This window comes from Oculina patagonica, chromosome 10, assembly GCF_052425735.1.
Source record: "Oculina patagonica isolate OP01 chromosome 10, crgOcupat, whole genome shotgun sequence".
NCBI lineage: Eukaryota > Metazoa > Cnidaria > Anthozoa > Scleractinia > Oculinidae > Oculina > Oculina patagonica.
Window position 1 is genome coordinate 2,074,703 of NC_135767.1, and position 16,860 is coordinate 2,091,562.

The 16,860-nt window shown below is 36.9% G+C and overlaps 1 protein-coding gene and 1 pseudogene across 2 annotated transcripts; one reads left to right on the forward strand and one right to left on the reverse strand.

Moving 5' to 3' along the window:
- Nucleotides 1–1,093: 1,093 nt before the first annotated feature.
- On the reverse strand, nucleotides 1,094–2,440 carry LOC144628661 (uncharacterized). Its single transcript, XM_078486799.1, has one exon. It carries the CDS (start codon nucleotides 2,438–2,440, stop codon nucleotides 1,094–1,096), a length of 1,347 nt encoding a protein of 448 aa, XP_078342925.1.
- Nucleotides 2,441–6,908: 4,468 nt separating this feature from the next.
- LOC144628022 (uncharacterized) lies at nucleotides 6,909–9,046 on the forward strand (annotated as a pseudogene). Its single transcript, XR_013566190.1, has 2 exons — nucleotides 6,909–6,922; nucleotides 7,027–9,046. The product of XR_013566190.1 is annotated as an uncharacterized LOC144628022 (transcript).
- Nucleotides 9,047–16,860: the final 7,814 nt, after the last annotated feature.

Here is a 16,860-nt window from a genome sequence, read left to right on the forward strand (position 1 = left end):
AAACTCAATCGTGAGTTACAACCAGTACTGTGAAACTTCGTTAATACGGTCACCAACAGGCCATGAAAAATTTGGCCGTATTAACGGGGTAGGGCTAAATTTCATGCCTGGTCTATTTTAAGTGATACATATCACTATTACACTTAAAAACAGCTGTTCTCTAAGGCCCCATCAACATTAACCCGGGTAAATTTAAAAACGGATAAATTTGAAAACGCCGTGTAAAATGTTTTCCGTCCACATTAACCCGGGTAAATTTGAAAACCATACGCTTCATCGCTCGTTGAGTTACAACGCATGCATAGAGCTCAGTATTTGTTCTGACAGAGAACACATGACTATTTGACGTCAGCGTTTTCAAAAAGTCCCGTTGTGGCCGTCCACACTACACCACCTAGCCGGCGTTTTCAAATTTACCCACTTTGGAGAGCGTTTTGGAAAAGTAAGTTTCAGTGTGGACGGTTGGCCTATCCGGGTTAAATAAGATGCGCTTTCAAATTTACCCGGGTCAGTGTGGACGGGGCCTAAGAAATAACCGGAGTGCAGATATATTAAAAAAATGAAACCTCAATCAGTACGGAAAGTATGAAAGATAAACATAACTGGATTCTTAAAATGGAACGAGAATAAACTCGTGACTCGAGAACAGAGTATCATCATTTAAAGTTCTTTTCCAATTACTGTATTTGTTATGTTTGGTTAATTATGAATGCGTATTTGGCTCGGGTGGTTGATTAACGGGGTAAAATAATAAAGGATTATACAGGTTGGGATCTCAGAATGTGGCCGTTGGCCGTATTAACGGGGTGGCCGCATTAACGGGGTTTTAATATAACAAAAATGTATGGGCGTTTTGCCAGGACAAAAATATTTGACCGTAATAACAAGGCGACCGTAAGTCGGGGTTTCACTGTATTCACAAGCAAAAAAAAAACATACCGAAGAGCTGAAAGTTTGAGAAACAAAGCTCTCTCTTGTCAACCAACAATGCGCTGTTTATGGATTTCAATATAATTTGTGCAATGTAAATTATGTAGTCTACACGAGCCGCTACCTCCACCTGCGCATTGATAAGCATAAATAGTACTAATATTTAATAACAACACAATCTGTTACACAGTTCACTTTGGCATTTAGCTCTAGATATTCCGTAAATGTTGTTCTTGTTAAGGAATTGTTTAACTATCCAACTTTGAAACGTACCGCCTCCAACTACAAATAAATGTTTTGCAGACACCAGAATATTCATTTCCACAATGGCCACAGCGCCTCGATCAGTAAGATTGTAAGCTGAAGGCTGAAAAATAACCGGTTTTAGAGGCGCTAAAATCTTCATGAGTGAATTGGCGGATTTTCGCGCAGGATTTACATGTCGTGACGAACTTCCATAGTCTGCAAAATCGGCGGCCAGAAAAATAGGGATGTGAGCTGTACTAACATTCTTCTCGCTTTGAACTCGCGCTGTTAAGTTTGATATACACATCTTGACCGCAGCAATATCCCTGATTGTTTTTGCCAACTTAAGAATCCTTTCTGTGCGAATGTGCATGGAGAAAAACTGTGGACCAAGATTTTTTGTGATGAAATCACGCGCAACATGAAGGAGTTTTGAACTAAAGAAAATGGCAGCGTCACCGGAATTTATACGGTGTGTTACAACTGATGACAAATTAAACTGTGCTCTGTATCGGTACTTGTGGTTACTTCCCCTCCATTCAGCCAAGCCAACACACGGAAGCCTCTTCACAACTTCATTCTCAAATTTTTCCACTGAGTCAACCGCAAACACATTCATGCAAATTGACCTTCCAACCTTGAAATCGCCAAATGTGTTCCTCCAGCGATCTTTGCAGGGCAGAAATCCCCCTGTGGCTTGATTATTTCTTGTGTAGTCAAAATGCACCAGCACATCTAGTTTGCCTTGACAGACCTTTTGAAACTCTTTCCAGCTTATTAGCGTACCGTGACCACGCGAACCAAGGGTGCGATTGAGCGCAGTGACGTTATAGTACAGTGCGAGTGTTTCAGTTCCCTTCTCTTTTGGTGAACCGTAAAATAAAGAGTGTTTTACAAATGGGACAACAACTTGTCGTCCACCATACGCAGCAAGGGCTGTGAGATCAAGAAGATTATTCGTTGCCGCTGTTAGTTGCTCCCAGTAATTAAAAGCGATAAAAATCTTTTTACCAGTCCTTCGCAAATTTTCGACTGCCTCCTTGCTTGGAAAACTTTTGACAGTCTGATTTGTTGCGTTTTTCCAGGAATGTGATCGACCATGGGTACTCGTGATCCTGTTGTTTACGACACAAATGACCAGTACTGTAATTCCACAGAATAGAGCAAACACTTTTAGAAGGGAATTATTAAATGGTAGACAGGATAGGAACGGCTTTTGGTTAATGTTCTGCATTCGGATGGGCTTGGTTATATCTTCATGCATACTCCATTTTTACTCCATTTTATAACAAACTCCATTCTGGATTACTAACAGTTACTGAAACATATTCTTTTTTGGCTCTTTATTGTCAAAATAGGCTTATGCTAATCACTTTTCGACACTTTTTTCTTTTTCCGAACGCATAATTTACAGTACATCACAAAGACTTTAATTTAACGCATAGCTACCATAAACTCAACGTCAGGAATGTTATTCTCAGTAGGTGTAACGACGCCCTTTGTACAATTCAGTCTCCTTGTTTGCTTGTGTTGTACAGTGGAACCCCGATATAACGATATGTCAAGGGAGCAGTAAAATTATATCGTTATATCGAGGAATCGTTTTATCGAAACTCCCGATATAACGATATGGCTGTAAAATAACCGAAAATATCGTTATATCGGGGTAAACCTAACAAGTGCTTTTTACTGAATATTAAAGGAGGATAAAGATGATAAAATTGATAAAGAGGCTTAGAACATAGTATCATTTTCGTATATCATCGTACGGCAAAGCTGTTTACAGAAACGTGAGAGATTACTCAATTACTGTAATGTTATTGCATTAAATTCGATGTTTTGCTTAAATTGTGACTGTGTACTGATAATATCGTTATATCGGGAAAGATTTTACGTTCGGTCCGCTAAATTCTCATCGTTAATTCGGGAATATCGTTATATCGAAGATCGTTATATCGGGGTTCCGTCCCATACATTTTACTGTAACTTTTGCCGGGACATAGAATATTCATCGTTATATCGGGAATATCGTTATATCGAGGATCGTTATATCGGGGTTCCACTGTAATTATGTGTGTAACGTTTTTGCCAGCTACGCTAAATATGGAAGGCAATAGTTGCTTTAGAGTCTTTCCTTCTCTTTTTGGTTGTTGTTTTGCTCGTATGTCAAGGATAATCCGTCTACTTAGGCTAAATACAGAGAAGTTAATTTTAAAATTATGTCACTCAACGCTCGAGGGATTCGAGACTTCCACAGACGCAAATCCACATTCACATAGATTGAAAAACAGAAAACGGACATAAGGTTTCTTCAAGAAACGTTTAGCACACCAGAAATTATTACTGATTGGAAATTTCAGTGGCGGAGAGATGATCTATAGCCACGGTTCGAATCATAGCAAACGACCGCGCACGCCAAAAATGAACCGCAAAGGTGTACGGGCTGTTGAAATCAAAGTGTTTACTGTTTAGCTGCTGCCCGGACTTATGCTTATATTCAAGGACATTTAACAAAACAGCTTGTCGTCCACCGTACACAGCAAGGGCTGTGAGATCAAAAAAGTTGTTCGTTGCCATTGTTAGTTGTTCCCAGTAATTAAAGGGGGAAAATCGTCCTTGTTTGTTATGTGGCCGTAATTTTGCCAATAAAAGACTTTTGCTCTGACAATTTGAAGTTTAGAGCTCTTAAATAACAAAAATAAATAAAATTACCTAAAATACCGTGACATAGCCCCTTTAAAAGCGATAAAAATCTTTTTACCAGGGCGTTGCATTGTCTTGACTGGCTCCTTGCTTGGAAAGCTCTTGAACTGGTTTGTTGTGTTGTTGTTTCGGGAATGTGATCCATCATGAATTTCCGTGATTCCGTTCTTTACGACGGAAATGTCCAGTACTGCAATTCCACAGAAAAAAACCCCAAACGTTTTCGAAGAAAATTATTAAATGGCAGATAGGATAGTAACGGCTTTTGGTCAATGTTCTGCATTCAGAATGGCTTGGTCATTTTGTCGAGTATATTCTACTTTATGACAAACTCTACACTGTATAACAGACGTCAAACATTTAAATAAATATCCTATAATTTTGCTTTTAAAGAAAAATACACTTCTTTACACAATAAGTCCAATATTCTGAATATTATGGAATTTATTTTGTATTTAGGGACATTAGAGTATGCTCTGTAGGAATTGTGATGTTTGTTTCCTAGAGCAAAATTAGAACTTGTTCTGTGCTTTATGATTAGAGTTTACCATACAGTATTCTTGTATGCCCCTAAAATTTGGCAGGTTCAACCAGTTATTTGAAGTTCACGGCATTGCTTTGAGCTGAGTAGTTAGTTAATGTCAAATACCGCAGAATTATTTACGACATCGTATTTGTTTTGAGTGGGTGTTTCACGGAGAAGTGGTTGTTTTAACTTCAACAAAAATAAAAAAAATAGGAAAGATAAATGATAAGGTTTTTTCGTTAGACAACAACGGTTACCAATTCTGTCCATTTGGTTAACGAATTTGTTTTTGTTTAGGGCATAGCAAGACAGACAAACTAAAAGAATCACCATTGCGTTCAAGATTCGGCACAATAAGGTACTCGTGGCCTTGGTGATTACATATATTGGGCATCAAAACGGCGGCAAAATAGACATAGAATATAATAAATCTTTGGAAAACGAGCACGCGACAAACTGATTAAAGTCTGTCTGTGTCAGAGCCAAGTGGCCCATATTGCCGGAGCTTATCCGGGTCTTTGTAGCATTAAGCGACTAGGAGTATTGCTACTCCCCCCTGGATGGGATGCTAGTCCATCACAGGGTTACCCCCCAGCAGTAAATTCGCCGGTACCCATTTATACACCTGGGTGGAGAGAGGCACTACAACGCAGCACCCCGGCCAGGCCTCGAAACCGGGCCGTTCGACTCGGAGTCGAGCGCGCTAACCGTTAGGCCACCGCGCCTCCCGAAAAATTAAGGTACCTGCACTAAATACTTAGAGACAGACAATTGTATTTTTCAGGGGAGGAAGGGGAGGGTGGGTAATAACAAAAACTTCCTGCACACCAAAATCATAGGACGACATGAGAAGAATGCATGAGTGTCTTACGCACTTGTGCTAATTCTTGTGCTTGTCCGATAACCTTCATAAGTCTTTAATGGGCAATGGTATTCTCTTTAATAGCTTATTATTCACAGCAAGAATTGTTACACAGAAATTTTTTCCCCAACAGCGCGCGCTTTTATTGGCTAATTCGAGGTCACATGACATCTAACAATGAAAACTGTTTCCCGCCAAAAGCCTCTGAGCGGGCAACATTGCAAAATCTATGACGTCAGCGGGTAACATTGCAATGTTGTCCGCGAATGTTGACCGACGTGCGCCAATTTTTAAAGTCTTCGACGTGCTATATAAAAAGCAAACATTATGGACAAAGGCATAATGTTATTTATGTCGCGACATGATGCCTATGTGATAACCCGTTGTGTCCATTGGTACCAGGTACCAAGATTGCGTAAATTCTATCCAATGAAGTTTTAGGGCGGTTCCATTAGCTTTATAGGCAAGTTTCATTGTTCACTGAGTCCTTCTTTCCCTTGCCATCAGCTCAGAGAAACATCTCAAGAGATAAGTTTTTTCCTCCCGCCACCTCCCCTTTCGCCAACCAACGGGTTATTACTGTTTCCTTTGTTTCTTAGTTCTTGTACGTGGCGTTGTTTTTCGCCCCATTGCTGTGTTGGTGCTGTAGTTTGATTCAATATTAAAACCTGCCACATCCGTGGCCAGATTCATCCAACACAGTTGTCTTTATTTAATCTCGCGCTTCTCGGTTGTTCGGAATATCATGACATGTTATTTACCACAGAGCTCACGTTCGACACTTGGCTGGTTTAATGCGTAAATGCCGTGACATAAAAACACTTAATAACTGATCCCTCGGGAATCCATTAATTTTATTTCCCTTGAGTCCCAATGTTTCTCTCGGCTTCGGGAAACAAAATTAAGTATTGTCCTCGTGAAAAGTCATTAAAGGAGCTACGTCATTGACAACCCATCTTGAAAAAAACTGGCAAGTTTTTTCAAGTTTGTCGTTCGTAATCTGTCGAAACCATCCTTGGTTATTTTCTTGTTTTTATTACTCCTTTGTTGTTTTTCTACATTATAAAACTACTATTTTGGCGGAGGTTTTCTTCAATTTGGAAGTAATCAGAAAAAAGTCTTAAAATATCGTGACATTGCTGTTTTAAGTGTATAATGTATTGGCACGGGAATATCACGATATCAATCGAAATTTCCATAACGCACTGTTACTCTTTTCGATTTAAAAGTGAATTTTGTTCTCTAACAGTGGTAAAAGCTAAAACCTATATGAAAATCATAACGACATACAGCATAAAACAAGTTCTATTGTCGCTTAATTCTAAATAATTGCCACAACTGCTCAAGCATGTTCTAACCGAACATAAATGCAAATCAGTTCTTCAACAATGGGCTAACAATGGGAGGGAATGTTTTATACTTTAAGATCACAATAAAAGCGTAATTTATAAAGATTTTGCTTTTTTAGTTATGCAGTGTGAAGTTTGTCAAATAAACTTCAGTGTAGGCGCCCGAATTTTCGTTTCGTTTAGTTTTAGTGTCATAGTTTCGTGTTTGTTTTCGTGTTAATATGTTCCCTTTGTTTTTAGTCTATTTCTGCACATGTTATTTTTATTTGCATATTGGTATGCATTCTGTTGCGTGTAATTTATTCAGTCAGTTTTTGTTTGCGAGTTTCAAAATAAGTTTGGAGTCTTTGGTTTATTTGGAGTCCATGGTCAAGTTCCAAGTTTACAGTTCGTCTTTTATGGTTTTTCAGTGGTCACATTCGACTTTTTACCGTATCTTTCTTCGATTAAACGTGTGTATAGCAAGATGGATTTCGCGTGATTTTGCGTTTTGCGACTACATTCAGTATGCACGACAATATAACTAAGACAATCCGATTGCAGAAGATTAACCAAAAGCTATCCTGTCGGCCATCTAATAATTCCCTTCAGAAAGCGTTTGTTCTAATCTTTGGAATTACAGTACTGGTTATCTGCGCTGTCTATCTAAGCAGGCGGCCACGATCGTGAACAACAGAATCACCGGTGTCCTTGATGGATCACATTCCCGCAACAACATTGCAACAAACCAGCCCAACAGATTTCTTAACAAGGAGGCAATCGACAATTTCACCAGGACTGGTAAAAAGATTTTTATCGCAGTTAATCACTGGGAACAACTAACGGCGACAACGAATAATTTTTTTGACCTCACAGCTCTAGCAGCGTATGGTGGACGACAAGTTGTTGTGCCATTTGTAAATAATTCGAGATTTCATGCTTCACCTACAACGAGAGGTTTTGAAACACTCGCACTGTATTATAATGTTACTGCGCTCAATCGCACCCTTCGTTCGCGTGGTCACGGTACGCTAATAAGCTGGAAAGAATTTCAAGAGGTCTGCCAAGGTAAACTAGATGTTCTGGTGCATTTTGATTACACAAAACTTAAAAAAACTAAAGCATATACTCAAGCAACTATGGAGGGAATTTATCCTTGTAAAAATACTTCTAGAAACACATTAAGGGAATTCAAGATTGAAAAAACGATTTGTGTGAATGTGTTTGCGGTTCACTCAATTGAAAAGTTTGAGAATGATATTGTGAAGAGGCTTCCATGTGTTGGCTTGGCTGAATGGAGAGGAAGTAACAACAAGAGATCGTACAGAGCACAGTTTGATCTGTCATCTGTTGTAACACACGTTATGCGCACACACGACGCTGCCAGTTTCTTCAGTCCAAAAATCCTTCATGTTGCGCAAGACTTCGTTGCAAAAAATCTTGGTCCACTTTTTTTTTCTGTGCACATACGCACAGAAAAGATTTTACAGACTGGAAATACTTTAAGAAATATTTCTACGGTCAGGAAATGTATATCAAATTTGTCGACGCTAGTTCAAAAGCACAAGAATGTTAGTACAGCTCACATCCCTGTTTTTCTGGCCGCCGATTTCGCAGACTATGGAAGTTCGACCCGACAAGTAAAACCAGCGCGAGAAAACGCCAATTCACTCATGAAGATTTTAGCGCCTCTAAAACCGGTTATTTTTCAGCCTTCAGCTTACAATCTTACTGATCGAGGCGCTGTGGCCATTGTGGAAATGAATATTCTGGTGTCTGCAAAACATTTATTTGTAGTTGGAGGCGGTACGTTTCAGAAATGGATTGTTGTCCAATTTGTTCACAAGAACAGCATCAACCAAAGGTCCCTTGCTAAATGTCTCAGCAAAATGTGTAACAATTTCTGTTCTTTCTAACTCCATTAGGATGGCTAAACAAATGACTATTCATTGACACATTTGACACAGTAAATTAATTCAGTACACTGTAACTAGCCCAAAAATCAAAGGAGAGCTTAACATAATAGTTTATTAACGTGTCGTAATTAATCAAAACGTTGCACGAGTTGTATGTAAGCATTTTGATTATTATAACAATAGATTTGATGTTCGCGTGAGGCAATGTTAATAGTGTTCACCGATCTGCAACATTGCGCGCAACAATTTTAACTTGTGTCTACTATCTGCAACTTTGCGCGCAACAATTTTAACTTGTGTCTACTATCTGCAACATTGCGCTTAACAATTTAAACGTGCGTTCACTATCTGCAACATTTCGCACATTAATTTCAACGTGTGTCCACTATCTGTAACATTGCGCGCAACAATTTAAAAGTGCATTCACTATCTGCAACATTGCGCGCAACAATTTAAACGCGTGTCCACTATCTGTAGCATTACGCGCAACAATTTAAACGTGTATCCACTATCTGTAACATTGCGCGCAACAATAGCAACGAGTGTCCACTATCTGCAACATTGCGCGCAACAGTTTCAACGAGTGTCCACTATCTGCAAACATTGCGCGCAACAATTTAAACGCGTGTCCACTATCTGCAACTATCTGCAACATCGTGCGCAACATTTGAAACGCGTGTCCATTATCGGCAACATTGCACACAACAATGTCAATTTTCTCCCTGTATCTGCGCGCTTTTTTTTTTTTTTGGGTCTTCACTACCAAATATATCGTACCAAATATATCTACTGAACGGAATGCCGGTTCTCCTCAGAACTCAAGAATGCAATCAGGATTTTTCTATACCGCTTTTGAGACAACCTGGACATGAGCTCTCCCATAAAGCCCTCATAAAACCCCTTACGGAATTGTATAAGCCCAGGGATTATAACTGGCGTTCTTCAGTAATTTTTACATTTCTTTTCTTGTTTCTACATTTAGGTTTCCTGGCAGATGAGTATGGATCTTATATTCCAGCATTTTACATGACGGGAATTGTAAACCTTGTCAGCGCTGCGTTCATTTTTTGCTTCCGTTTATAAAATCGAAAAAACAAAGAATAAATATGAATAGCGAAGCGCGCGAGTGACGTCATGATCAGACAAGACTCAGACAAACAAACAGCAATGGCGGACGAACTGAGCTTTCTTGATATTCAGTGATCGAAATAAAGCAGCTAAAATACATTTCTGAAACGAAAACATCGTCTACATTACCTTTATTTCTCTCAGTACATGCTTATTTTGTCTGAGTCTCGCGAAGGGTCCAAAAAAATGCCATCTATTTTTGAACCTCGCGCGCTTTGCTATTCTGACGAGATGTTGTTTGTTGTAGAAAAATTCACAGTTATGTGATGTGCTGTGTAGCGCACAAAACATTTTTAATTGATATATTTGAGTTTTTTGAATAGCCGTGAACTACCTCATTTTTTTAAAAAAAAGCATCTAATTTCTTGCATTATATATTTTTTTCTGCTGTCAGACATTTTTCTTTTTACAGAAAAAAGCGTTTCTCTTTTTTCATTTTGTTTTCGATTTCACATGTGAATCTGTAAACGCATGAAAAACAAAGAGAGAAATCAAATGTTTGTGAGCTCGGTAAAATGGCTTTCCTTTTTCTCAGTTGATGATTCGCTGGTTGAAAAAGCGTGCAAACAAAACTCTGGAACTGTGACGTATTTATCATTGATTGGTTTGAATTTCTAATCCATATTCATGACACATGGTAGCATTTTCCACAGACGAAGCTGACCGTGGATGTGTGAGGACGTGTCGTCCTGCCTGAAGACAAGCTTGTGCTTTGGAAGGAAGAAGATGCTTAATTCAAAAGAGGATTAAAGTAGGAAAGAAGCCTTGCTATTTAAACCGAAGGTGAGCACTGTTTTTGGAAAATATTACTTTAATTTTCTTTAAAGAGCTAAACGAATGTGGAAATATTACTGCACTGACTCAACAACACGTGTGCTTTAATTTATGCTTGCTTTGAGCGTCGCTTCATCTCGAAACTCGAGAGCAAAGCGGTATCTTTCGTTTTGTTTTCAATAAAATTTCACCTAAGCTTTCCCAATTTTTTCTTCCTTAACTCAGTCACTAGCTTTATTTTTGGAATTTTGTGACATTGCAAAGAACGTAAAATTTAAACTTTGGCTTTGTAAACGTCGCGAGTTTTCCTTCGCCTGTTCGAGTAACCGCTCCTGCATTTGTCGTGCATGGTGCGTCAAAAGCCCTATAATAGAGTTGTTTGTTAAGCTTCTTTATTCAGTGTTATACAATTTGAGCATTTGTTAATCATTGAATTTATCATTTCTGTTTTCAGGACAACCAACTTGATGTGTGCAAATTAAAGTAAAGAATCTGGCCAAGAGGACAAACTGGAATCATTGAATCAGGACGAAATACTTCAAAGATAAGAACTTTGAAATTATCAAATAATTCTTGTAAAAATAGTGGCTGACCAAATAGTCTAAATCTGCAAAAAAAATTCAGCCTTGGCTACGTTTTATGAGGATGGATTTACTTATTGTCTGTATCAGGTCAAAAAAAACAACAAACAAACGACATCAAGGACTGAAAAAATGGTGCGAAATATTTTAATACCAGCCACTATTTTCTGGAATGGTTTTTTAAAAGGAACTGACTGTTTTGCGGACCATTTGCACAAGATAAGAACCTTGAGCGATTATCTATTTTTGATTATTTGTATACACTAGCAGTTGATATCTTATTTTTTTTTATTTCGGAACAAGTTCTTTATCGTCTTGATGTAATTTGGTTGTTTATTGAATATCGGGTACAAAAACAACGAAGTCGCGCGTGTAGTGTTGATACGCTCAAGGTTTTAACTTTGTGTAAGCCCACACGTATTGTAACACTCTGTACCTCAAGTCAATTGATGTCGCAGGGAGGTGATATTTTAAAGGTGGCACTGCAAAAAGATCGAGTGATAGGTGGGTACACGGCTAGATTGTATTTATCGGCAGCGTGTTTCAAAAATAATTATTTTTCAAGGAAAAATGCTAAGCAAAAATGATCAATTAAGCTTTTCATACAACTTTTGCTAAAATTTAAATTCGATTTGATTTATCTAATACACTTGATAGTGCCACCTTACAAGATTCACATGTTTGTTTCATCAACTGAACAATTGCATATGACAAGAGAACACTTGCATTTCTTATGCTAAAAACATGTTTTTTGCTGGATTGTTGGGGATATTTTATGCGGCAAAGATGTACGGTACTTGTTTTTTTTTTTAAAAAAAATTTGGCTTGTCTTTTGTTGTTTTTGGTTGGATAGAAAAACGTACTTGCCTATGTTCTCTTGCCATTTTGTTGGAGCGAAGTAAACATTGATGTCTGGTTCAAAGGATATTAAGAAGCACCCACGAAAGTCAGAATTTTCAGTTATACAGACCAAAAAAGGAATTGAAAATTTAATCTTTAATGAAATTTGTGTGGCTTTTCTTGAATACTTTGATTAAGCAAGAAATCATTTCATTTTATCCATGATTAAATTTTTGCTTTGAAATTGTCTTGCCTATTGTTAAGATTTGAAACAAAAATAGCTCTGTTAAAAACCGTTTTTGTGAACAACTGCTATTGTTTGTTCAAGCTAAGAAAATAATCACCATAATTTACTGAAGTCAAAAAATATTTTAAATTTTGGTTGAAATTGTCTTGCCTATTGTCGAAATTTAAAACAAAACAGTTTTGTTTGAAAAACTTTTGGTTAACAACTGTTATAGCTTGTATAAGCTGGGAAAAATCTGCAAGTTTTATTAAGTCAATAATTTTTCAATTTACTTTGAAATTGTTTTGCTTATCGTCGAGATTTGAAGCAAAAAAGGCTTTGTGTTTTATTGAAGTCAACCATTTTTAATATTTTTGAAATTGTCTTGGTTATTATTGAAGTTGAAAACAAAAAGAGCTCGTTTCAAAAACATTTTGTGAACAATATTAGTGAAAATTTTGATTGTTTGTACAAACAATCTGCCAAAACATTGATTTAAACATTCTTCACAATAAGCAACTACAACAAATGTTTTCATTTTTGAAAGTCATTTTGTGATACAACTAGTGGAAAAGTTGTACAATAATAAACAGAAAAGTTAATGAAAGAATGTAAGTGAACAAGCTTGGTATTTTCGTCTTTATTTCGTCTTCTTTAATGTGGTCTGTATAACGATTATTATTTCACTCATTAGCAAAAACAAATTCGTTCTTAGACCAGTTGTACAGGCCAACAATCCTACAATCCTACTTAATGACAAAATTTATTATCAGACCAATTGTGTATTGCTTTGCTTGGTAACTTTTGAGATGTTAACAGAAAATACCGATTTTTATGTCAACAATTTTCAAGTTTCCTCTGAAATTGTCTTGTATTTATTTTTAAAACCTTTATTCAAAAAAAGTCTTTTGGGAATTACATTGATCACTCGTATGGAAATTTTTGATGTTAATTTGCACAAGTTTTATCTCCAAAACAAAACAAAACAAATTAAATTCACAAGAGAACTGATTGAAATCTTCATTACAGTAAGAAACAAAATATATTTTTGTCTTAGATGATTTTCTGCTTTGCAGTTAGCACAAACATCGTACAAATGCAAAACTAACGCAAAATGTTAACGATAGAATTTAAAACGGACAAAGTGTTTCATTTAACTTTTGCTTATTCTATTGTGGTCTGTATAACTACTATTTTCGTCAAATTGATTTTTTCAAAACAAATTCGTACTGTTTTTTATTCCTATTTGAACCAGACACGGGGTTTCATCCTTAGCCTGTTATTTACTTATTATATGATAAGACCTTTTTTCCTGCCGACATTTGATGTGACACAGGACGAAGAAGTTATAAGAAAAACAACTGAATAAAGTCGAGTAGACTTTCGAATTTTTAAATTCGTAGTTGAAAATATTTCAACTAAAATGTTATAAAAAAATTCATTAATGACATGAAAGCAAGCAATTGAATTGTTATAATTTTAGCGGCTAAAACAAATCTTGAATTTTTCCATGTCAATATAAGTGATTTAAAAAGATTTTCTACGTTTGTTTCTTTTAAATTTGTCCTGTGCTACAAATTGTCGGTTGAAAAAAGGTCTTATCTTTTTCGTTAGTAACATGTATACAACATCTCGTGCAAAAAACTTTGAAAAACTAAGACGTTTCGAAGAGGGAAAATTTCGATTCAAAATTTGGTTTAGAAAAGAAATGATTGGTAAAAATATATTTCTTGGCTTTTTCGCGTGAAGGAAGAATTTTGGGTTTGATTTTGGAAGTTTTTGCACCAGATGCTGTTTACATCTTTTTTGGCGGGAAAACTTTCATGGGAGCCATTTTGAATTTTTTGCCGAGAATGTTGTCAGGGGAAACGCTGTGCAAAATTTTTCAAATTTTCCCGCCAAAAGTCTTAGTATATAGAAGAAAAATTTTTCCAGACACCATTTTTAATTAATTTAATTGAATTTTACTTAATTAATCAAGGGATATTTTAAGTGAATAAAAGTAATTGAAACACAAAACACTTGTTTGTATTTATTTGTTTGAAGTATTTTTATTAAAGACAATAAAAGATTACAAAGAAAACTGTGTACTTTATTGACTCAATTTTAATTACAATATAAATAATATATCAAAGAGACAAGACAAACAGTAAATTAATTTTAACATATTTGCGTGTATAAACTTGGAAAAATTTCTTTTAAAAAATGGCGCATGCGTATTTTGGGCGCCGTATTTTCTAAGTTTTTTGGCGGGAAAAGTAAAAATTTTCAAACGAAGTACATGAAGTATACAACAATAATTTTTTCAAAAAACTCGGCGCATGCGTATTTTAAGCGCCCGTATTTTTTCTAAGTTTTTTGGCGGGAAAATTCAAACCATTTAAACAGATGTTAACAAGAAAATTGCAATCGCATAAAATTGACATAACATGACCTAAGAAAATTTGTCCTTGCTTTCAATAGAAAAATAATTATACTGAAGATTTGATTTTGCAGATCAGACAATCCTAAATGATACTAAAGATTGTGCTTGGCTTTTGTGATCGAAATCATTGGCATAGGAATAAGTAAAAAACCAAGACATGATAGCTGTGGCTCTTTACAAAAATATTCTTCGGCACAATCTCGCAAACGCTAAGTTTGTTTTCTACCTCAAATTAGACTTGTCTTTTACTTGGATGATAATCTTTCTTGCTTGATTCTAGCATGAAACACCCAAGGCAAACAGCAATCTGCAAGAAAATGAAATAAAAGAGAAATCAATAAATGCAATCGTATTTAAACGCGTTGCAATAAGCATGTCGAGTTTTGGTTCTTAACTCTACCAAAAAAGTGAGAACATTAGAAACACAACCAAAATACCCGCTGCAAAGGGAACTAAAAACCCAAACTTAAGGCTGTTTTTTCATATGACTGCTAGGATCGCACAATCGTGAATTCAAAGAAATTAGAATTTAGAAAACCGGACATGGTAGCGAATGGCGTGCTTGTTTTCGCTTTTAAAGGATTAGTAATTACTGAAAAAGATTTGGTTTTCGCAGAGCAAGTTAAACAACCAGGCAACGCGAGCACTCATATAGAAACCATCCTAACAGGAGTACATCAAAGTGAATAACAAAAATTACAAGCAGTTTTGCCGCGCGGACCCAAACACTTGACTATATCGATGGGGCGACTTCTCAACAAACGCCTTTTTGCAACAGTAGAGAAAGCCATCTCGTGATTTCTCTGAAATTTACATATATTGGCAAATTCACACGAAATATAAACAAGAAGTTCCGCTGCAAAAAGCCTGGGATTCGTATGCCTATTTCTTAATGAACCTGGGCAGTTTTTCTTCTGTAACTGTTTAAATTTGTTCAATTTTTTCCTTAGAATTTTTCAGTGTTAAAAAATAAAATTTTTTTTGGATAATTTAGTTTCGTGGTGAAATTTTGAATTGTTTACTTTGCACGGCGCTTTTAAGAGTCCGCAGCGTGCCTCTAAATTTGCATTTGGCACAAGAAAGGTGTGAAATGCAAAATGAAATGCCATTCCTTTTGTTGTGAACTTCTTAATGAAAGGGCCTGTATTACTGTAATGCGCATGCCATGATAAGCTTAACTAACAGTTCAACACGAGAGCATATCTCATTTGAAACATTCAACATAATAACACCTTGAAATCAGTTGCGAGTTTCGGCCTTAATCTGTCATCAGTTAACAAAACTGCTAAACATTTTTTTAATCGGGAAATAATTATAATTGTCTATAGCATGAGCTTAGTTTTGCAACGTAGTATAGTAACTTATAGTTTGTTTAGTGTGATCGTACGAGTGAAGGTAGAGTTGAAAAGGACGGTTGTATGTTTGCAACTGACGTTTTTGCAAACTTACTGGAAGATCATCTCCAGAGTCAAGTGAAAAGTTGTCTGTCAGTCGGTGGTAAGCCTGGTTGCTGACTTAAAGTTATGGGTTAGTTGATGTCAAGTTCCTTATTTGTAAGGTACAGGAACATGCTTTATCAGTGTCTTTTCCAGAATGGTGCACCCGTTTTCAAAATAGTGCTAGTCGTTGATTGCAGTAATTGTTGTTGTTGTTGTTGTTGTTGTTGTTAAGGTGGCTCGCAACGCTTTAACAGCCCTTGTGCTTTGAAAGATGAATACTACGATCCAGTTACCGTTGACGGTATGATAATCAAATCAATGCCCAATTATTGGTGACCTTCACGGCATAGCAGGTTACCATAGCAACTGTGACTATGAACCCTTTTCGCAGAACTTTTTCACTTTGCAAAAATTGGGGTTATAAAGCTCGTTTTCGAGTTATAAGCACATAAGCTGTAATTAGGGGTGTCTGTTGCCATGGCATTCGTTTGACACTATTATTTTATCATAAACTGATATAAGAGTGTGATCTCAATCCATCAAAGTACAATTGCTGTAATCTGCTTTGCGACTTCATTCAGCCTTGTGCCAGTTTCTCTAATGTCTAGTTTGTCAGTAGTGTTCAGTAGAATGGTTGTTTATATCCTCCTAGTGAGCAAGTCAGTCAGTCAGCCAGTCAGTCAACCAGTCCAGAAAGCAAGAATGGAGTCCGTCCTTCAGCCGGACCGTCCATCAATGACTGAGTGAGTCAGTCAGTCGGTGTCAGCCATCTAGTCAGCCAAGCCAGTCCGTTAGTCAGTCAGCCAGTTAGTCAGTCAGCCAGCCAGTAAGTCAGTCAGTGCGTTAGTTAGTCGGTCAGCCAGCCAGCCAGCCAGCCAGTCAGTCAGTCGCCAGACATTTAATCGGCTAGTCAGTCATCAAGGCCAGTCAGTTAGT

What these genes read in the sequence shown, in the direction of transcription:
- LOC144628661 (XM_078486799.1), bottom strand. Translation starts at nt 2,440, where the DNA reads ATGCATGAAGATATAACCAAGCCCATCCGAATGCAGAACATTAACCAA.